This window comes from Colias eurytheme, chromosome 15 (assembly GCF_061535395.1).
Source record: "Colias eurytheme isolate Ceu_HAF_F1 chromosome 15, ilColEury1 Martin Lab GWU primary, whole genome shotgun sequence".
NCBI classification, from domain to species: Eukaryota; Metazoa; Arthropoda; class Insecta; order Lepidoptera; family Pieridae; genus Colias; species Colias eurytheme.
In genome coordinates, this window is record NC_142994.1 from 9930578 (window position 1) to 9954786 (window position 24209).

Below are 24209 nucleotides of genomic sequence, written 5' to 3' on the forward strand. Positions count from 1 at the left end.
GCGTAGTTATTACATCTTTTATTACACCCGCACATAACAAGCCCCCTACATTGGTGACCCCCGACGAAAAGTGAACATTATTATAGTGAATTGCATAGATTTCGTTTGTGTGATTATTTAATTTATTGATTAAATAAAAATTTAATTCAAAATGAATCCGGCAGTTCCAGTTAGAGCAATTTCGTCAGTGCAGTTTAACCTTCTCGAGCAGTTAGCACAATTAAAGCAGCGGGTAAACCAGCTGGAATGTGCAGGCTCGAGAGGCAGATCGTTTAGCGGTCGAAAGTACGGAAATCGCACGCATCGCTCCGCATCCCGAAGTCGCGATCGTGCAGGGATATCAAAACAGAAAAATCCCAATTGGCTATGTTTTTTCATTACTGCTTTAAGCATATCGCCAGATTGTACTATCGTCAACCTTGTGCGTGGCAGAAGCAGCAGGAGAGCCGACTTTTAATAATTTTACCAGTGTCGAAAAATAACCAATCCGCGAGTGAGTGTACTGTGTAGTGATTATAAAGTGTAGTTTAGTGTAATTAAGACATTTGGTACTAAGTTAATGACTTTAGATCTTAGTTTACGGCGACCGTATAAATGGTTATTTATTATCGCCAATGTTTTTGTTTATAAAGTGCAGATTTTTTTAGCACCCTAGGGCCGATGCATCGCTCGCACTTATGACGGACGCATCGGATACTCATGTAGGTTATTTTTCTAAGAATCTATCTAAGATTGAACGCAAGTATAGTACGTATATAGGGAGTTATTAGCAATTTACTTAGCTATTCGTCATTTTCGGAATATGGTCGAAGGACGACAGTTAACGGTGTATACGGATCACAAACCGTTAATTTATGCATTTTCTAAAGTAAATAGCGAGAAAGAGTTACCCAGACGTACACGACACTTGATATTCATTAGTGAGTTCACTACGGATTTGAAACACGTTAGTGGGCAAGATAATGTCGTTGCAGATTTGTTATCACGAGTCGCAACAATAAGTTGTCCCACTGTAATAGATTACGCAGAACTTGCTTAGAATCAACAACAAGATTCTTATATGTTACAATTATCTAATTCGAAAGACGCTAATAATAGGTCAAAGAAAATAATGTTACTTGAAAGCGGTACATTTATTTATTGTAATTTAGATAATGTTAAAATTAGACCCTATTTGACTGATAAATCTCGACGTATTGCTTTTGATAGTGTACATAATTTATGTCATCCCGGAATAAGGACTACACGCAAATTGATTCAAAATCGTTTTTATTGGCCAAATATGATTCGTCACGTTGGCCAATGGGTTAAAAGTTAAAACATGCATTGAATGTCAACGATCGAAGTTTAATCGACATACAATGTCAGGTTTAGGATCGTTTCTGCAGTGCGATAGGTTTGAACATATTCATGTTGATTTAATTGGACCTTTACCCACTTCACCCGAAGGTTTTAGGACGTATTGCCTAACCATAGTGACAGGGGGACGCGATGGCCAGAATGTTTTCCTACGAGATATATAACTGCTGAAACGATTTCGCGTGTAATATATGAAGGATGGATCTCTCGTTTCGGTTGTCCGAAAAAGCTAACAAGCGATCAAGGACGCCAATTCGAAAGTCAATTATTTGCTACACTAATGAAGTTATTAGGTATTAATAAGTTGCGTACGACACCTTACCACCCACAGAGTAACGGGGCGGTAGAGCGTTGGCATAGGTCGCTTAAAGCGGCATTAACGGCTCGCTTATGCAATATATCATCATCTTGGGTTACGGAATTACCAACTGTGTTGCTAGGACTTAGAACAGCAGTAAGAAGTGATACCGGCATAAGCGCAGCAGAAATAACGTACGGAACAACTTTACGATTACCAGGTGATTATTACGATAAAAAATCGAGTTTAGAAATAGATAGCAGTCTTGAGTATGTAAGTAAATTACGAGACTCTATTAGAAAATATCAGTCAGTAGCTATTAGGCAGAATGAAAGACGGAACATATTTATTCACCCCGATTTAGAAAAGTGCGATTATGTTTTTGTAAGAAACGACGCAGTACGTAAGCCTTTACAACCAACATACGACGGTCCTTATCGTGTGTTGAGTCGAGAGGAAAAGGTATTTTATATTCAAATGACTGGCAGGAAAGTTAGAATATCTGTAGACCGTCTAAAACCTGCATATTATTTGAATGATGATAGTGATACGACATCTGGGGCAGATACTGAGGTTCCGTTACTAATTCCAAGTAGCGAATTGCCTAATACACACACCACGCGTAGTGGAAGAGCTATACGATTACCAGTACGATTTAGGTAATAGTATTGTATTTGTAATTTTTTCCACTATTTTATATTTATTAGAATTACGATGATTATAAGTATTCTTAAGTCTTCTTAGAAATGTATAATAAATACTTACTAATCAACACATCGTATTTAATAAATAATAAACTTAAGAAATTTTGAAACGAGTTCATTATAAATTGTTTACATTTTAAGTATGGTATTTCAAATTTATGTTTGTGTTAAGTATTGATTGAAATGTTTACTACTTAGAAATTTAAGTACTTTTGATTTATGGCTTTTGAGTGTTTAGTAGTAGCCTTTGTAATATTAAACGATACAAGTGTAAAGAACGTATTGGGATTTGAAATGTTAATGTTACTAAGTGTTAGATGACGTGTAACAATTATCGCACGCCACTTAGAAGAACCAACGCAAGTTTTTGTAATAACATTAATAGTTTAACGAAATTAGGTGTTAACTGTTAACCACTTGTATACGATACGTATTGATTGATTTATATTGTGAAAATTTTTTATACTTTATATTGTAAACATTTTGTAACCTTATATAGCGACACTTTTATATACACCCATCTGTTTATTGTTTAGTTTAATTGTAAGTTTTATTACTTGTATACCCTTTTTATTTTTTAAGGGGGGAATGATGTAGCGACGACAAGCCAATTTATGAGTTATCGAATTTCAAGTGTAACGCTAAGAAAGTTCACACGGTAACTCATATATAAACAGTTCGTGCGCTATGCACAGATAGTCACGGGCTTGTCGGGACGCGGGTGGGACGCATAGGTCGAATATTAATTACATACGAATAAATATATGTAGTTAACGAAATATAACCTTTGCGTAGTTATTACATCTTTTATTACACCCGCACATAACAAGCCCCCTACAGTGTATTGTCATCGGTCCTCAATAAATCTACAAAGTTTGAACGAAATCTGGCCGTTTAAAGTGGGTCAAAATCGCGCCCAAAGAAGTCGGTTACAAACATACAGGTGAAGCTAATATAAAGCGTGTAAAAAGTAGCCTGTCTTATTCTGTGTCTTCAGCTACAGACCAAATTTCATTGTATTCGGTTCAGTAGTTTTTACGTGAAAGAATAATAAACATCCATCCATCCATCCTCACAAACTTTCGCCAGTAGGATGTAATTTTTAAAATTTATTGCTTTAAACTATAGGTATATAAAGTATAACACATGCGTCCAGTGTTTTTTGCAAATTCTATTTTATATTCAATTTTCTCAGATAATTTGTTCAGTTGAACAATTTACAGTAAATACGGAGATTTTTTAGCCCCTCTGACAGTATAATCCAACGACCAAAAAATCGCCGCATTTCTGTTCTTTTTATGCCATTGGTGAAATGATAATTTAAGTACTAAGTACAAGTTAAAGTGATGTTAAGTATTTAAGAACCAAGTTTTATTACTTTTTTGAGACTCAGCAATTAGTGCAATAATTTTGTTTAGTGTGATTTTTGTAATTGAAAAATATGCAGTAATTATCGTAAAGAATTCAAACAGTTTCAATGAATTAAGGCTTTATGGAAAGTAACTTGATGTTGGTGTCAAATCAAATCAGATATGTTTATTTGCTTGTATATGGTTAAGGTTTTACAAAATATTTTTTCTCATATATACTGCCATTTTAAATGGCGTACAATTTTTTTTACAAATTTGGATGCAGTAGATGTCTATAATATTATTTTGGATACAGCTACTCTCATTGTCGTTAATTATTTAAAAAATGATAGAATATAATAATTTCCATAATTTGATAGCTGTTATTATCACTTTTCATCGGAGTAGACAGGGGTAAAAACTAAAACAACCGTGTATAATATCACATAATTATATTATAAAATGATTTAATTACAATAAACAGAATAAGTATCATAATGTACTTACAGTACGAACAACTTACAATTACGTAAAAGCGGACAGGATGTACTCGTTTCATATTTACATTTTGTACATTGAGCGCTCGATTCGTTCATCGTAATACTAACACGTCCTTCGCGACGATATCAATAAATAAGGGGGATGGGGGGTAGGGGGGGTAGGGGGTGGGCGGGTCGGCGGGGCGCTAGGCTATATGGTACAGCCCGCCGGCCGCGGCGCTATGTACACTACAACTGCTCCACGAACTTGGTGAGCTGGTCCTGCGGCGTCATGGGCGGCAGCTGGTCGTCGGGCGGGTGCGGGGCGGGCGGCGCGGGCGACTGGCGCAGCAGCAGCAGCTCGGAGGGCGTGGGCGGGCGCGGCGCCGGCGTGGCGGGCGGCGAGCGCTGCACCGCGCCCGGGAAGTAGCGCGCCGCCAGCCGCGGCGCCGCGCCCGCGTACGCGCCGCGCATGCCCATGGCGCCGCCCGCCGCGCCCACGCCCACGCCGCCCACCGCGCCCTGCGGCTTGAACCACGCGTTGCCGCCGCCCGCCATGCCGCCCAGCCCCACGGACGACACGCCGCCCACGCCTCCCACGCCGCCGACGTTCGACACTCCGCCGACCTGACGATACAATTTTTTATTACTCATCATTTGAACAAAATACATGTAAAATAAAATGTCATACAAAATTTTGACACTTGAAATATGACAGACAGCACTTATGTGACAACATTTACTATGGACATTAAAGTTATACTGTTTAGTCCTCTCTGAAGTTGCTTAAAACACTGCGATATAGAAAAAAAATTGTTATGTCAACATTCAATTTTGCCTGTGATAGCCATACTAAACATGATTTCGTACATTGTTAATGTATAACTACATTTAAAATAATGAAGTCTTTGTCTATATTTTGATCTTTAGTGACATATCACACTAGCGGATTGCGAGCGGTTTCAAAGCGGAGCGGGTGCGCAACGAATACGTTGCGGGCGCGCAGCGAATTCGTTTCGGACGCGTGGCAGATGCGCAACGTTTACGTCGCAGTCATGTACACTCATTAACAAAATGGAATCCGTGCTGGTTGTTACTTAAAACTTGTGATAGTATAATGATTATGAGATCATTATTTTTTACGAGTTTCATAACATGTTAATGTTTAGGGTATTTTTTTATCCATTAAATCTTGGTCGAAATGCAATCAGATAACTTAATTGCTCATAAAGAAAGTTCATTAGTGAAATAAATGTTAAAGCTCCTTAACTAAAACAGGTCTATCTTATTATTAGGTAAATAGGTAGCAGTGAGTAGAAAATTTTATCAAGCAACCAGCAACTCACTAGTCCTAGTAATTCAATTTTATAGCACCTTTTTTAACAACTCCAGTTGTTACTATTACATCTTTAGTTAAGTAAGTGCATTTCCACAGTACGGTTAAAAAATTGAGTGCTACAGAAACGATGGAAATATTGAATGGAAGTTAGGCAAGGCGGAAGAGCTGGCTTTTGTGCGAGAGTATACAAAATGGCGTCGACGCTTCTATTCCGCGACGTGTTCGCTGCGCATCCGCGGCGTGTTCGTTGCGCGCCCGCAACGTATTCGTTGCGCACCCGCTCCGCTTTGAAACCGCTCGCAATCCGCTAGTGTGATATGTCACTTAATCCCACTCGCATCTCACTTCAGAACGGACTAGCAGTTTGAAAAATACTGTAACATTATTCAAAGCACGAATATAAATTATTGCGACTAATACTCACTTGTCCCTGTTGTGGGATCATCTGGTGCATCTGCTGCAGCCGCTGCTGCTGCGGCTGCATCATGTGCTGCAGCTGCTGCGGCTGCTGCACGCCGCCCAGCGCCACGTGCCCGCCCACGCCGCCCACGCCGCTCACGGAGCTCACACCTCCGCTTGCTTGTTGTTGGTTCTGGGCGTTCTACAAGACAAACGCATAACATTTTATAACACATCAGATAAATCGACAGTAAAAAGTTATTTTATGAATTTGCTAGACATCAATATACAAAAAATACATGTGGATGATCTTGTTTTACAATTTCTTTGTATTTGATCATTAAAAACTACAAGATACACAATCCTATACACATCATCCAAACAGTCATATATATAGTCTGAACGTGTTAAAGTAAAATCAATATTTTTAGCATTACTTTCGAATGCAGAGTTAATACCGAAGTCAATAAATTGTATCAGTGTAAGCTAAATTTAACCTTATTCGAATGAATTAAGATTAGATTTATTTGATGTGGATGGTTTATCTAGCTTTTTTATAAATATTGACCTTTTCAACGTTATATTTAATTAACAATAAACATATAAAGAAAATTCTAATAGAATTAGAAAAACGCTATATTTCCTATAGAAATATGTAACCACTAGCTTTTCGCCCGCGGCTTCGCCCGCGTTTTCAAAGAAAAACCCGCACAGTTCCCGTTCCCGTGGGATTTCCGGGATAAAAACTATCCTATGTGTTAATCCAAGTTACCCTCTATATGTGTGCTAAATTTCATTGTAATCGGTTCAGTAGTATTCGCTCGAAAGAGTAACAAACACACACATCCTCATAAACTTTCGCATTTATAATATTAGTAGGATTTACGTACCTGCGCGCGCTGCTTGATGAAGGCGGCCATGAGCGGCGGGTTGGACTTCAGTACGAGAGCGCCTTCTGCACATTGTGCGGCAGCGCGTGCGCGGCGGGCTTGGCGGGCGGCGGCGAGCTGGGCCCCGCGGCGCCGCCCCGCGTGTTCATGGCCGCCATGCGCCGCCGCAGCAGTTGTTGCTGCTGCACGCGCTGCTGCACCTGCTGCTGCTTCAACTTCTGCTTGATGCTGCTGCAGAACGGCACCGAGCACTTGCTCTTCTGGCACTGCTTCGCGTGGTAGCAGCACAGCGCGATGAGCTGCTTGCAGATCAGGCAGTCGCCCTTCGTCTTCCGCTTGCAGATCTTGGTGTGCGTGACGACGCGATTCATCTTCTGGCAGGACGGCAGGCGGCAGTTCGCGTCGCGGCACTGGCACGCGTGCACCAGCGACTGGATGCACCGCTGGATGCATCCAGTCGCTGGATGGATGGACAGCTTGCGCGCCTCCTGCGGGTTGGCCTGCTTCATGTCGCCCGGCGACGAGCCCACGTCGAGGTCTAAGCCGAGCTTCTCCATCTTGTGCGGGTGGCCCTCCTTGTCGTAGCAGGGCACGCACAGGTCGAAGTCGTCGCACACGGTGCAGTGGTAGCGGGTCTCCACGTGCGACTTGCAGCTGTTGCACGTGTACACGAACCTGTCCTGGCTTTGGTGTAGTTCGTACAACATGCATAACGTTGAGAAGAAAGCTCGTCTCGTCGAGGAGAATTCGTAGTGTCGGTCGCGCGCCATAGTGAGGAAGGCGTCGCGACCGTCCATCAGATCACAGTTTATTAATGGGTCGGGGTCTTGAATAGGCTGTAAAGAAAAACATTTGTTCAGTAAACTCTTACTACACTTAATTTATATTGAAATTACATATTAATTCAAGATAATATAGTACTGTCGTGTTTGTTTTTAGTTTTTTTTTTTTTTGAAGTGAAACTTCTTTATCGGGGGTGGACAAAAATTTTGTGTAACATTTTTGCGTTACGTTACGCCGCGCGCGTGACATTTTTGCGTTACGCCGTACTCGTGACTATATACATGTTATATTAAAGTGATCAGCAAAATCAAAGGGTTTGTTTTAATTCTAATTCCAGTGAATTTATAAAAAAGTAAATAAGTAATTTGACTATATACATGTTATATTAAAGTGATCAGCAAAATCAAAGGGTTTGTTTTAATTCTAATTCCAGTGAATTTATAAAAATTAAATAAGTAATTACATCTATTTTTCTAATACTTAGGTGTAATAATGGTATTTATTTTTCTAAGTTATTTATGATTAACCTCACTTTTTGATTGTATTTTTCAATACACTAACACGTGGGTGGAATTATGGTATCTATTTAATTTAATAATTTATATAATATAATATATATAATTATATTATTTATATATTATATATATATTTATAAATTATTTATATAATTATAATATAATATATAATTTATAATTTAATTGTGGTATTTATTTTTCTAAAATTGTATTTAAAGTTAACCTCAGTTTTTGATTGAATTTTTTAAAACATTAATAAATCTATGACTCACGTTAACACGTGTTTGCTTGATTGGTGTTCATATATGATTTTGTGAATTCAATATTTATAAGAATAAACCTCAAACTCTTTATGTCCAATCAAAATATGCATGTGCTTTGTTTCTAAGAATTACAAAAGACCCTAAACTTTGATTACTTTTACGATAATAGCCATTGACTATTATACTGTGCCAGATGTGGATACAGTTACCTATTCAAATTGTTTACAATACAGCTGAGCCGGTCGTTCTACAGATATAATTCTCCAAAAATATTAACCAAATGTGGTCGCTTAGTGCGGTACCTATGTCGTAGTAAACAATGCCGTAAAAACCAATGTTTTCGATAAGGCGGTCATATAACATTCAGCAAGGACCTTTCATTTTGGTCAATTTAACCGGTATGTTGTTATAAACGATGTCGCCATAAACGGTTTTGACTGTATTTAAATAGGTAGCGAGGAGCGAAGCGACGAGCGTGTTAGACTAACGTATTTCTGTAATATTGTATACAAGCTGTGCCGCGCGGTTTCACCCGCGTGGCTATGCTCCTGTTGGTCTTAGTTACGAAGTAACTATTCTCTAATCTGTGGTCTTAGCGTGATAATATATAGCCTATAATACTCGTGGATAATGTAGCTTTCGAATGGTGAAAGAATTTTTAAAATCGGTCCAGTAGTTTATGAGCCTATTCATTACAATCAATCAAACAAACAAACAAACAAAGTTTTCCTCTTTATAATATTAGTGTAGATAGTAAATTATTTTTTGAAAAATAAGGTCATAAAGAAGTTTCACTTCTTACGTGTGTACTCTAGTACACGCACACATTTTTTTTTTTTTACACGCTTTATATTAGCTTCACCTGTATGTTTGTATGTTTGTAACCGACTTCTTTGGGCGCGATTTTGACCCACTTTAAACGGCCAGATTTCGTTCAAACTTTGTAGATTTATTGAGGACCGATGACAATACACTAATTTGATAAAATTTTCTATTTTTGAAGTGAAACTTCTTTATCGGGGGTGGACAAAAATTTTGTGTAACATTTTTGCGTTACGCCGCGCGCGTGACATTTTTGCGTTACGCCGTACTCGTGACATTTTTGCGTTACGCCGTACTCGTGACTATATACATTATACATGTTATATTAAAGTGATCAGCAAAATCAAAGGGTTTGTTTTAATTCTAATTCCAGTGAATTTCTAAAAAAAGTAAATAAGTAATTACATCTATTTTTCTAATACTTAGGTGTAATAATGGTATTTATTTTTCTAAGTTATTTATGATTAACCTCACTTTTTGATTGTATTTTTCAATACACTAACACGTGGGTGGAATTATGGTATCAATTTTTTCTAATACTTGAATGTTGATTGTGGTATTTATTTTTCTAAAATTGTATTTAAAGTTAACCTCAGTTTTTGATTGAATTTTTTAAAACACCAACACGTGGGCGAGATCATGTTATTTATTTTTCAAGTTATTTAAGCTTAACCTCTGTCATAATATGTATATACTATGTGCGTCATTAATTTCTGACTGTTTCGAGATTTCGACATTAGGAATTTATATTTATTACCTCTATTGTTCGAACAAAAATAAGTTACCGCCTTTAAGAACTTGCCGACAATGTAAGTACAGTATTGTTTCTTAGAAAACATTTTAGGAGTATACGATAATAAATCTATGACTCACGTTAACACGTGTTTGCTTGATTGGTGTTCAATTATGATTTTGTGAATTCAATATAATTTATAAGAATAAACCTCAAACTCTTTATGTCCAATCAAAATCCGCCTAAGTCGAAATCCTTTATAAGTTGAAAACTCTATATAACTCGAATTTTTTGGCGTCTCCCTTGGTCTTTTGAACTACCGCACGAGCTGAGCGAGCGAAGCGAGCGAGTCGCGGCAGTGGCCGGCGTAAATATTCAAATAGGTAGCGAGGAGCGAAGCGACGAGCATCTTAGGTTAACTTTTGAACTACCGCACGAGCCGAGCGAGCGAAGCGAGCGTGTTGCAGTAGCGGCCGGTGTAAATATTTAAATAGGTAGCGAGGAGCAAAGCGACGAGCATCTTAGGTTAACTTTTGATTTTTGAACTACCGCACGAGCCGAGCGAGCGAAGCGAGCGAGTTGCAGCAGCGGCTGGTGTAAATATTTAAATAGGTAGCAAGGAGCGAAACGACGAGCGTGTTAGACTAACGTATTTCTGTAATATTGTATACAAGCTGTGCCGCGCGGTTTCACCCGCGTGGCTATGCTCCTGTTGGTCTTAGCGTGATAATATATAGCCTATATTACTCGTGGATAATGTAGCTTTCGAATGGTGAAAGAATTTTTAAAATCGGTCCAGTAGTTTATGAGCCTATTCATTACAATCAATCAAACAAACAAACAAACAAAGTTTTCCTCTTTATAATATTACTGTAGATAGTAAATTATTTTTTGAAAAATAAGGTCATAAAGAAGTTTCACTTCTTACGTGTGTACTCTAGTACACGCACACATTTTTTTTTAGTTCGGTTTACTATAAAAAGCGTGTTTTTTTAGTTTTATTAAACTATTATTATTTTTCTTTTACTGCTTCATGGCAATCTGTTGATCACAACAATAAGCCACTAATTTGTGTGATATTTATATCTGTTAGTTTTTTTTTTTGAAGTGAAACTTCTTTATCGGGGGTGGACAAAAATTTTGTGTAACATTTTTGCGTTACGCCGCGCGCGTGACATTTTTGCGTTACGCCGCGCGCGTGACATTTTTGCGTTACGCCGTACTCGTGACATTTTTGCGTTACGCCGTACTCGTGACATTTTTGCGTTACACCGTACTCGTGACTATATACATGTTATATTAAAGTGATCAGCAAAATCAAAGGGTTTGTTTTAATTCTAATTCCAGTGAATTTCTAAAAAAAGTAAATAAGTAATTACATCTATTTTTCTAATACTTAGGTGTAATAATGGTATTTATTTTTCTAAGTTATTTATGATTAACCTCACTTTTTGATTGTATTTTGCAATACACTAACACGTGGGTGGAATTATGGTATCAATTTTTTCTGATACTTGAATGTTGATTGTGGTATTTATTTTTCTAAAATTGTATTTAAAGTTAACCTCAGTTTTTGATTGAATTTTTTAAAACACCAACACGTGGGCGAGATCATGTTATTTATTGAAGTGAAACTTCTTTATCGGGGGTGGACAAAAATTTTGTGTAACATTTTTGCGTTACGTTACGCCGCGCGCGTGACATTTTTGCGTTACGCCGTACTCGTGACTATATACATGTTATATTAAAGTGATCAGCAAAATCAAAGGGTTTGTTTTAATTCTAATTCCAGTGAATTTATAAAAAAGTAAATAAGTAATTTGACTATATACATGTTATACAAAATCAAAGGGTTTGTTTTAATTCTAATTCCAGTGAATTTATAAAAATTAAATAAGTAATTACATCTATTTTTTTAATACTTAGGTGTAATAATGGTATTTATTTTTCTAAGTTATTTATGATTAACCTCACTTTTTGATTGTATTTTTCAATACACTAACACGTGGGTGGAATTATGGTATCTATTTAATTTAATAATTTATATAATATAATATATATAATTATATTATTTATATATTATATATATATTTATAAATTATTTATATAATTATAATATAATATATAATTTATAATTTAATTGTGGTATTTATTTTTCTAAAATTGTATTTAAAGTTAACCTCAGTTTTTGATTGAATTTTTTAAAACATTAATAAATCTATGACTCACGTTAACACGTGTTTGCTTGATTGGTGTTCATATATGATTTTGTGAATTCAATATTTATAAGAATAAACCTCAAACTCTTTATGTCCAATCAAAATATGCATGTGCTTTGTTTCTAAGAATTACAAAAGACCCTAAACTTTGATTACTTTTACGATAATAGCCATTGACTATTATACTGTGCCAGATGTGGATACAGAAAATATTAAATATTTAAATAGGTAGCGAGGAGCAAAGCGACGAGCATCTTAGGTTAACTTTTGATTTTTGAACTACCGCACGAGCCGAGCGAGCGAAGCGAGCGAGTTGCAGCAGCGGCTGGTGTAAATATTTAAATAGGTAGCAAGGAGCGAAACGACGAGCGTGTTAGACTAACGTATTTCTGTAATATTGTATACAAGCTGTGCCGCGCGGTTTCACCCGCGTGGCTATGCTCCTGTTGGTCTTAGCGTGATAATATATAGCCTATATTACTCGTGGATAATGTAGCTTTCGAATGGTGAAAGAATTTTTAAAATCGGTCCAGTAGTTTATGAGCCTATTCATTACAATCAATCAAACAAACAAACAAACAAAGTTTTCCTCTTTATAATATTAGTGTAGATAGTAAATTATTTTTTGAAAAATAAGGTCATAAAGAAGTTTCACTTCTTACGTGTGTACTCTAGTACACGCACACATTTTTTTTATTTTTGCTTAGAAGGACACATCTCAAATGGATGTATCATTCCGTCCTTACAAATCTGCCCTGTAGTGTTGGCACACTATGTCTTTTTAGTCTTCTGTATTGAAGGCCTTGATCTCCGCTTAATTTAAAGGCTAGCTCATTTTTATGATTTAAAAGTCTTTTCTGGTAGGCGTCACTAAATTTACTTATCTCCTGTTTGACAGTTGGTAGCTTTAAGTCTAAGTATATGATCCTATTACTGATGTATGATGGGATGTTAAATATAGTCCTTAAAGTTTTTGTTTGGAAGCGCTCCAGTATCTCTATATTACTATTACTAGCTGTACCCCATAGTTGGATGCCATAGGTCCATATGGGTTTCAAGATGGCTTAATATACTGCTAATTTGCTTTCTGTCCTCATTTGTGAATGGCGTCCAATTAACCAGTAAAGACTACGAAGTTTCAAGTCCAGCTGCTTCCGTTTTGTCCAAATATGTTTTCGCCATGTTAGCCTTCTATCCAAGTGCATGCCTAAGTATTTAGCATTATCCTCTTGAGGAATGTAATCATTGTTCAATTTAACTGGTGGACATGTGTCTCTCCTGAGAGTGAATGTAACATGTTTTGATTTACTCTGATTTGCATTTATTCTCCAGTTTTTAAGCCATTCCTCTATTTTATAAATGTGATTTTGCAGGTGATCTGACGCTATTATTGGATTTGAGTGAGTGGATAACAAGGCTGTGTCGTCCGCGTATGTTGCGACTATGGTGTTGTCTGAAGTTGGAAGGTCGGCTGTGTAAATAATGTAGAGAATCGGTCCCAGCATGCTTCCCTGTGGAACTCCTGATTTGATCTCATACAGTTCTGATGTCACTTCATGAAACTTTACTTCAAAACAACGTTTGTAGAGATAAGATTTGATAATGTGTAAGAATGAGTGAGGGAGCATCTTTTTAACTTTGAATAATAAACCGTCATGCCACACTTTATCAAAGGCCTGGCTAATATCTAGAAATACTGCTGAACAGTATTTCTTTTCCTCCAAAGATCTGCTTATAACGTCTACAATACGATGAATTTGCTCAATTGTTCCATGATTTTCCCTGAATCCAAATTGGTGATCCGGGGTGATGTCGTTTAGATGTACTTTCAACCTGTTTAGTATGATCTTTTCGAAAAGTTTACCCATTAACGGTAGAAGACTTATGGGCCGATATGATGCAACTTCATTTGGTGTCTTATCAGGTTTGAGTAACATTATTATTTGTGCTATCTTCCAGTGACCTGGAAAGTAATTCAATCTTAAGCAGGCATTAAAGATGTTGACGATTGCTACTATACCCTTTTTGGGTAAGTTTTTCAAGAGGACGCTATCTATGCTATCGTATCCTAGTGATTTTCCATCCTTAAGGTTTCGTATTTCATCCGCTACTTCGGAAGGGCTAGTGTATTTTAATGGAGGACACATTTGATCTGCGCTTTCTAAATAACTACGTATCTCAGAGCTATGCTCCGGTCTCAATTCTGGAAATGGTTGAAAAACGTTGCACAAGTGTTCACCAAATATTGTAGCCTTTTCCTGGTCTGATCCCCACATCCCATTGGCTTTTCTGATGGGAGGGATCTGTTTTCTAGGACGATTTAGTTTTTGTGTTGCTTTCCACAACGAATAGTCTTGTGTCCGGACTCGGGGTTAGGTTAGATAAAAATTCTTGTAAATTATCGTTGGTATAACTTTTTATTAGTTCCTTGAGTTCGTTTGATGATTTATTGAACACAGTTTTGTCTGAGGGATATCTGGTTCTATGCCATATTTTACGTAAATTACGGCGTTCGAGTATTTTGTCTCTAATGGCTTTTGGGTATTCATTGTTCATTAGAGGTAACCTTTTTCGTTGTTTCGTGGATATCGCTGCTGCCTCATGAATTGTTTTATTGAGGTTTTCAATGGCTTCTTCTATGCTTTCAATAGTTTTGAACGGGTGTATGAGCTGAATTCTGCTAGTAATTGCGTCCTGGTACATCTTCCAGTTAGTTTTTTTGTTGTACAATCGTTCTGCTGGCTTCACCATCACTATTGTTGTATTAAAATTCAATATGACTGGCGTATGGTCTGAAGATAGATCCGTGCAAGTTTCAACAGTCATGTAATTGCGGCTTACACTTTTGGCTATATAAAAGTCGAGGAGATCAGGAATTCGATTGTAATCTGTTGGCCAATACGTCGGCTCCTGAGGGGCGATGCACGCTAGTTTTAAATCCTGTATAGTACTGTATAGTTGCCTTCCACGGTGTGTGATTAATCGAGAACCCCAGTGGGTATGTTTTGCGTTCCAATCCCCACCGCAAATAAATCTGGAGCCGAGAATGGCGAAATACTCTATGTAGTCATTCTTGGTTATCGTGTGTCTTGGTGGGCAATACACTGCAGAAAAAGTTGTTTCAGCTTTTTCACTGATCATAACATTTATTATTTTTATAGTTTTTACTAACCATAAAAAGTTGTATGCATTGCATATTATTCTTGGATACTGCAATAATAGCGATTTGTCTATTAAAATTAAAATATCTTATATTCCTTAAAAAATGGGTTTATATTGAAACATTGCGAAGCACTTTTCCAAGGGCCTTGTTTTATACACTATAAAATAATTATCTCACGAAGCTTACCACGCCAATAAACAAAATTGACAAAATTGAAAATCTCTAAGATATTGTGGTGGAAAAAAAGGGACCTTTTCAATGGATCAGACTGACAGATTTATTAAAAGCTATTTGGTGTAGAATGCTACCTATCAAAATGCTAAATGATAAGACAAAAACTTGGCATTTGTAAAATACATAAAACTGCATGACATTGGAAAATGTATGTGTATCTTGTTATCTATGAATGGTAAAGAATACTCACAGCTAAACTAGCGGCAGACTGCGCAGAGTGCAACCGTATCACAAAGAACACCTCCTTATGCTTCTCCATGGTCGCAAATATCTTCGCGCTGAGATCGCTGCCCTGCTGCTGGTCGCTCTGCTTCTTGCTGTTCTTCCGCTGCGCCGCTTTCGATTTGTTCGACTTCTTCGCTTTCTTCTGCCCCTTCTTCTTGCCGTCCGGCCCTTGTTCGCTCTCTTCTGACGACTGAAATACCTAAAATAATGTTAGATTTCGGTACAATGTTGGTGTCCCTTCGTCCAGCATACTCACCACAACTCACCATGGAATCCTGATATTTCATGAATGTCAAAAAACTGTTCTGAAATAGTGCTAAATAGTGCCCAAAGGAAAAAAATAGTGCTCTTGTACTTGCGAAGTTATAGCCATAGTTCGATGAGTATGCTGGACGAAGGTTTCGCCCAGCATACTCACCTCCGTCCGGAGAATCTGTATACGCTTCAAACATAATTCATACTTCAAAAAATAGTTCCCAAATAGTGCCAAACGGTGCCCAAAAAGAAAAAACAGTGCTCGAATAACTTCGGAGTTACAGGCTTCGTTCAGTGAGTATGCTGGGCGTAGGTTCTACGCCCAGCATACTCACCTCAGTGCGCGAATATCGAACGAGCTATAGGAACAATTTACGTCTCAAAAAATTGTGCTTGAAATAGTGCCCAATATCAGTCCAATTTTTGCTTGACTTTTGACCTAGAAAACCATTAAATTTGATTGTAAACTTCTACATACATTACATTGAGTACAGTCGAATACAATATTATTAACTTTCTTTCTAACAATTTTTGTCTTGTGTAAATTATTTGTTTTGTTATATTGTCTATGTAAGGGAGTATTTACTTTAGAATCGCAATATTATTAATTACACATTATTTTAATAATACTTTATAATAATATGATTAAGCCTTCGCGCGTCGCATGGGACCCCGGTAGCTAGGAACAATGATTTTATATATTTGTCTAGATCACGGCGCTTGAAGGATTAAGATATCAAATGAAGTAAATCATGCATGAAAAATAAAGTTGCTGTTATTAATGCTTACATTACAACTGACAAAATTATTCAAAATAATCATTTTCCGGATCAAGGACGGTACCACAACGTTTACGGAATTGACCTGTATTCCTCATGTGATAAAGTTCAATATAGTGTGGCAGTAATGGATGCACGTACGGTCAATAGGTATGGGGCTTACGACGCGCGGCGCCCGCGACGCTAAACATTTTTTTATATGTATATTATATACAATATTAAAACTACAATTTTTTCTATTTACATTGATTATATTATGAATGTTAACAAAAGCTGTGAACTAGTTAACTAGAATTCTGATTACTTTGGCCCTTTAAATAGTAATAAATAACGTAAGTAATTAAAAATGTTTTTTATTGCTAAACCTTTCATTGATGAAACTATTGGAAAGAGTTTTAAAAATTTGTATAACTATGTCACAGTACTAGTTTTGACTGGTTATAAGTTTTGCCTGCAACATATATACAAAAAGAAACTGTATAATTTCCTTTTTACAATTTTTCAAGATATTAATTTTATTGGCTGCAAATGACTGTTTTTATTCAGACAAACACACAATGCAATGAAGTAATAGACTTCATTTACGCTTAAAGTTTCATTCATTTATTATTATTTATAAAATATATAATAATGCATTTAATCGAAAGTTTTTGACATGTGAGAAAATACCATAATTATTTCCAATAACATGAAGTCTACAATTAGAAAGTTTAATATTTTTGTCCAAAAACATGTGTCGACGACTGTACCCCATTTTACGTTAGTATGTAGAAGTTTACATTAAAATTTAATGGTTTTCTAAGTCAAAAGTCAAGCAAAAATTGGACTGATATTGGGCACTATTTCAAGTACAATTTTTTGAGACGTAAATTATACCTATAGCTCGTTCGATATTCGCGCACTGAGGTGAGTATGCTGGGCGTAGAACCTACGCCCAGCATACTCACTGAACGAAGCCTATAACTCCGAAGTTATTCGAGCACTGTTTTTTCTTTTTGGGCACCGTTTGGCACTATTTGGGAACTATTTTTTGAAGTATGAATTATGTTTGAAGCGTATACAGATTCTCCGGACGGAGGTGAGTATGCTGGGCGAAACCTTCGTCCAGCATACTCATCGAACTATGGCTATAACTTCGCAAGTACAAGAGCACTATTTTTTTCCTTTGGGCACTATTTAGCACTATTTCAGAACAGTTTTTTGACATTCATGAAATATCAGGATTCCATGGTGAGTTGTGGTGAGTATGCTGGACGAAGGGACACCAATGTTGCAGTACCCAGTTACACATTGGTAACCTAATGATCTCTAAACGCAAGATAATATGTGAAAAACAAAATGAAACAGTAATATATAATGTTTTTTTTTAGTATGGTTGCGTAAGTAACTAACTAAAATGATGGATACTGACCACTGCCTCAGCGGCTTCAGCCTGCTTCCTCTTCTCCTCCTCCTCCTGGTCCAACTCCTTGATAGACTCTTCTAAAACATTCGGCCAAAAGTCCCCCTCAAAGTACGGCAACTCCGCCGCCGACGAGATATTGTCCTCCATGGCTTGCTTTAGAATATCTTTATAATCTAATATTATCCTTTCTATAACTCCTTTATCTAACATTTTCTTATACCACTCCTGCAATCGCTTCGGTTTCGGTATTTTTTGGTCGGGCGGATGGCAGTGAAAGATATAATCGTCGCCTTCTGAAGGCGGATAGGCCCAGATGTGGGCCATAGTGTAGCCTAATTGTTTGGCGTAGTCCAAATAACCTAATAGTATTTCGTGATACACGGCAGTACGGTACTGCTTCGGTTGGAAGAAATGTACAGAATCTAGATATGCTATATATACACGCCTCGTATTTGGCGACGGACTTTCGCTCCCGTATTCCTGTAACAGAATGAGATTCATATCATATTTGTAAAAATGTTAGTTAAATAGATAAAAAAGTATTTTGCTGTAGTTGAGAGTTATTAAGTTCTCATGATTAAAGAATGTAATATTTACCTGTACGTGCATTCCGAAAAAACATACATCATTACCGTCTACTTCTTCAAATGCAAATAACGCTTTCGCTCTATAGGGGAATTCTGACGCTAATTCCCCGGATTCTACAAATCGCGATCTCATTCCTGGCTTCACTTCTACAAGCTAAAATGGAAGAAAAAACATAAAAAAATTTCGTATATTTTAAATGATTATCGAAATAGGAATATTATGGAATAGAATTGTTACAGAGTTACAATTTGAATATTGAGCTTTAAAAATCCAAATAGACTAAAGCCATAAACACATGGTTTACAAATTGTTTCTTTTTCGATCCCAAACTAATACCACATTATAACAATAACTATCAGTTGTGCATACGCATTCCTTCTGATTGGTTGTGTTTGTACTAGTTTTGTCTTATCTTCGTACCTACTTCTTTGCACGGCTCGACCTGCGGCCGGGTCGAGTCAGCGCACTATGGAAAACGAGCCGTATGACTTAGACAATACGGGCGAAGTTGGTGGAGTTGATATTGCGGAGAATAATGTAAGCGGATCGGAGGAACGTATTATTGAAAGCGGTGATGTATTAGATATGGGAACGGAGGATGTGAATAGGAAGAGGTCGAGGATACGGGAGGAAAATTCGTCGGAGGAGGATTGGAATATTGTTTCTAGAAAGCGTAAAGTTGTGCGTGCAGGCAGTATAAACGAGTTGGAGGAAAAAATTGAAATAATTGTAACAAGCAGTTCTGTGTTACCTAAACAGTTCACATTAGCTCGTTTATTCAGCGAAAATAAGATTGGCGGTATATGTCGTATTAAATATTTATTACAATATAAAATGAGCATTACATTCGAGGAGGAGAGGTTTGCAAAGCGTTTTGTCGAGTGCAAGACTTTTGAAGATTTGGGATGGAAATGTCAAAGGTCATCCGAGGTGGGGATGTCGTATGGAGTAATTAAAAATATTGAATTGGATGTTTCTGAGGAGGAATTATTGCGTAATATATCAAGCAACATCGAATTAATTTCTGTAAAGAGATTAAATCAGAGAAATTTTAATGACAAAGGTGTGAGTTCTTGGGAGAAGTGCGAAGCTATCCGACTGTGTTTTAAAGGGTCAGCTCTTCCCAGTCATGTATCCATTTATGGCTTACGTATCAATGTGGATCCTTATGTTTTTCCTGTCACGCAGTGCTCTCGATGTTGGAAGTTTGGCCATAGGCGCTTGGTGTGCCCTTCTAAGAAAATTGTTTGCCCCAAGTGTGCTAAAAACCACGAAAACTGTACAGTTACATCATTCTGTTGTGTTAACTGGGTGACCACATGGCACTACAAAAAATTTGCCCGGTGTTTAAAAAAGAAAGGAGATTACGAGAGATAATGTCAGAGTTTAACTGCACCTATAAAAAAGCGCTTACTATTTACGTACCCCCTAGCCCAATACCTGTAGAATTACCGGAACCTACCCCCCTTATTTTACCTGACACTATGGAGAATCAAGATGTTGTGGGAGAAAAAAATGAACATCTAATGTCTCATCTGTTTGTTACCCCCCAGCCAGCTGCATCGAGTAATATTGGTATCCGCCGGAAGCAAAGGAGACAGAAAAATGCCATGTCTGGACGGGATACGCCATTTCCCTCGATGGAGGATATATCTTCGGCACAAATGGATATCCAAGACCACACACCTCAAAGACAACAACAGCCACAGCCTTCAAGACTAAGTGAGGAAGGTAGAAAGGAACTGGTGGAAGGATTAAGTTTCTTTCGCCTCTTGGCCAAGTTGTGTAATGTCGCATTTAGTAAACAATCACTTGACGAGAAAATTCATCATATATACACACCGGCACAATTAGCGGAACAGAAAAAAAGTGAGACTATGAGATAATAACGCATATATTTGACGAAAATGTAATTAGATACAAAATAACAAGTTGATTAACATCTTTTAACAACGACTTTGAAAAGTCTTCGTTATTTTTTATTGAAAAATAAAGAAATTTGAAATAAGTGAAATTTTTAGATGATTATGAACCATCACAAAAAAATAAAAAAAGTAAGCATTAAATGATTTGACAATAAAATTAAAGCAAAATTAATAACGAGTGTTTCCCCCTCTTGCTCTGATTACGGTTTCCATTCGTCTGGGCTTGCTACAGATTATGTTATCGATGATTTCTTGAGGCAACCACTCCCACTTCTCAAGTAATGCGTTTCCAAGTTCATTCAGATTGTTGGGGGGTGGCATTCTGGATTTAACCCTTCTTTTTAGCAAGTCCCAGACATGCTTTATCGGATTCATATCGGGGGAATTTGCTGGCCACTGCATCACCGGTATACCTACGTGGCTCAGATATGCCTGTAACGATTGTGCACTATGAGCACGAGCATTATCTTCCATTAGAATAAAGTCGTCACCAATAAATGGGGCAAATGGTACAAAATGTTCTTCTTAAATGTCTCTGATGTATCTATCTGCTGTCATGGTCCCTCCTGTGACTATCGCTAACTCCGTGCGAGCTCTCAAACATATCCCTCCCCAAACCATAATCGAGCCGCCACCATAAGCCACTGTGTGTTCAAAATAAGACTATATTTGGCGTTCTCCTCTGTGTCTCCATATTCGCTGTCTCCCATTGATCTGTTTTAAAAGAACTCTGCACTCATCAGTAAAGAGAACCTGCTGCCATTCGTTCAAATCCCAGACGATGTTCTCGCGTATCGGTTTCTGTTCCGCTAATTGTGCTGGTGTGTGTAGTTACAATGTGCACGCAGTGGATTATATCTAAGGTAGTGAGTAGTTTTTCAATTGAAGATCTATTTGAGTCATTAAAAAATAATGGATGATGACGATCGAGTTAGCATTAATAATATTATACAATGGAATTGCCAAAGTTTACGCCCTAAGCTCATTAGTTTGGAATCTTTACTTAATCATGAAAAAATACATGTTGCTGTGTTAAACGAGACATGGCTTATGCGTGAGTCTGATTTGAGAATAAGCGATTATAACATTTTTCGTTCCGATAGAATAGATGGTTATGGTGGAGTAGCTATTCTCACGCATAAGTCTGTTAAGTGTATCTATAGTAGTCATCAAAGTTCGAATGTTGGTTTTGAATTGTTGCATATAAAAATTCTTAATTGTCGGCATATTGAGCATATTTTGAGTGTTTATTGCCCATCTACTGTCCCGACTTCTCAAAATGATTGGGATTATGTGTTTTCTGGTTTCGGTGGTAAAACTTTAATTTTGGGTGATTTTAATGCACACCATGTTGGTTGGTCTTATAAATCTGATCAAAGAGGGGCACAGGTTCTGAACGCATCGATAGATAATAATTTTATTTACTTAAACAATGGAAATTTCACAAGATTGCGGCTCGTTGATGGTGTTCTACAACAATCCACTCCTGATACATCTTTTGTCTCTACAGATTTGGCAACTTTGTTTTCTTGGAAAGTCACTAACGAGTCATTGGGAAGTGACCATTTAATTATAAAGCTGTCATCGTCCACATATGATAGGAGATCATTTATTAAACGTAGAAATTTCAATAATTGTGGTTGGGATGCCTATACTTTATTTTTAGAACAATCATTTAATAACTTTAATATTCCCTCAAATTTACAAGACTTTTATGATTTATTTGAACACACTTTGGTATCTGCTGCTGATAGACTAATTCCGTATAAGAAAATACCCCAATTCTTTTGTGATAAGTTTAAACCCAAACCCTACTGGAATGCAGAAGTTTCAAAGGCGGTTGCTGAACGTCGTTTAGCCCTGTCAATTTTTAGAAGCTGTCCTTCTCCTGCAAATCTAGACGTACTCAAAGAAAAGATTTCTAATGCTCAAAGAATTATTCGGGTCGCAAAGAATAAATCTTGGCAGCGCTTTTGTACTTCTATTCATCACTCCACCTCATCTTCGGACATGTGGCGTAAAATGAAGTGGCTTAAAGGGCATCATGTTATATCGACTGGATGCATGGTAAGCAAAGATAGGGCGGAGGCTTTACTTTCAAATCTAGCGCCTATGTACGTGTGCCCTGCACAACCTACCTTTTCGTCCAGGAATACTAAATTAGAATCAGCAATAACTGTTCAAGAACTAGATAATTCTATTAAAAAATCGGATACTGCTCCGGGGTGTGATGACATTTCATTTTCAATGATGCGACACTTACCGCTGGTGGGGAAGCTCTTATTACTTCAATTATACAATGCATTTTTATTAAATGGTTTTGTGCCCTCCCAATGGCGTACAGCTAAGAAAGAAAGAAAGAAAAAACGTTTATTTAATGGCACATAGCCTCACACGTACATAATGAAAAACAATTTATACAATACTTATATGCTACAATACTACTACAATAGGTACTTAAAAATACACATTGAAGTGTGTAGTCTGTGAAGCATGATGCCATTAAAAGGGGAAATCACTCGGTGAACATCTGTGACGTAAAAGAAACGTCACAGCACCGATTTTCAGTGAGCCCCGAGAGCAATAATTCGTCATAATATATTTTTAATTGAAGAAAAGAAAATAAATACAATATTAATAGTATAATGTAAAATATAGACATAATAATATACTATAATATATATACACACATACACGTATTATAATATATTACATATAAATGAATTTAATGCAAGTAATACATTAAGTAGAACCACTAAACAGGATTAGGTAAATTGTTAAATAAATATATAAATAAAAATAAAACAAAGCAATGAAAGTTATAAAGGATTCTGCTACAATAGTCTACTTGATAAGTTGAAAATGGCGTAAACTAGAGATAAGGCTCTTAAAAATACGTGCGATAGCTCATTTGATTCGGAATGACGTCTAGAAAAATGTATCGGAAATGTTTATTAGCACACAAAAAATTGCAAAAGTTATAGGCAAATTAAGTTTAAAAAAAATAGGTATTTCGTTTATTGTTAATAACTCCGAAATTATTAACATTTCTGAAATTTTGAAAAAAGATTCTTAAAGAGGAGTAAATTTCCAACGAAAATCTCCCGACTCCCGGAATTCTATCTCCATTATTTATAATTTTAATTTAACGCTGAAAATAGGCTTCCGCGCGGAATTTTTAGTTAGCGCGCGCGGCTTCAAAACCGAGCACGTCACACTAATTATTTTTTTAAGGTATTATTAAATATTAATTTAAAAATTTAAAAAAATTATGGTGTATTCCGAACACTTCAAAGAATTTGCTCCCGTTGGAAATTTTACTTAAAGTTAATTTTTCAACAAATGAGACAAATGTTAACTAACGAAATTTTTTCGAACTTCCGTCCTTATTGCTTAACTTGAACAAAAAACTAGAAATTTCTAGTTTTTTGTTAACTTGAAAAAATTATTATAAACAAAGTATTAACATTTTTTAAACTTTTA

At 36.8% G+C, this 24209-nt stretch overlaps 1 protein-coding gene across 6 annotated transcripts in view; it reads right to left on the bottom strand.

Annotated features, from left to right (window-relative positions):
• Window positions 1-5991: 5991 nt before the first annotated feature.
• The window catches only part of LOC149902544 (CREB-binding protein-like), a 44822-nt gene continuing 26604 nt past the window's right edge, over window positions 5992-24209 (bottom strand). For 3 of the 6 annotated variants that reach the window (XM_090110491.1, XM_090110492.1, XM_090110489.1), the window contains 6 exons: window positions 22990-23070; window positions 18811-18954; window positions 18220-18693; window positions 15740-15973; window positions 6818-7653; window positions 5992-6129 (listed from right to left, as the gene is read on the bottom strand). In XM_090110491.1, the coding sequence (XP_089966617.1) occupies window positions 6865-7653; window positions 15740-15973; window positions 18220-18693; window positions 18811-18954; window positions 22990-23070 (1722 nt within the window). In that variant the 3' untranslated portion in view covers window positions 5992-6129; window positions 6818-6864. The remainder of the gene's footprint in view (window positions 6130-6817; window positions 7654-15739; window positions 15974-18219; window positions 18694-18810; window positions 18955-22989; window positions 23071-24209) is intronic. The other 3 variants (XM_090110490.1, XM_090110493.1, XM_090110494.1) reach the window with 3 other exon arrangements.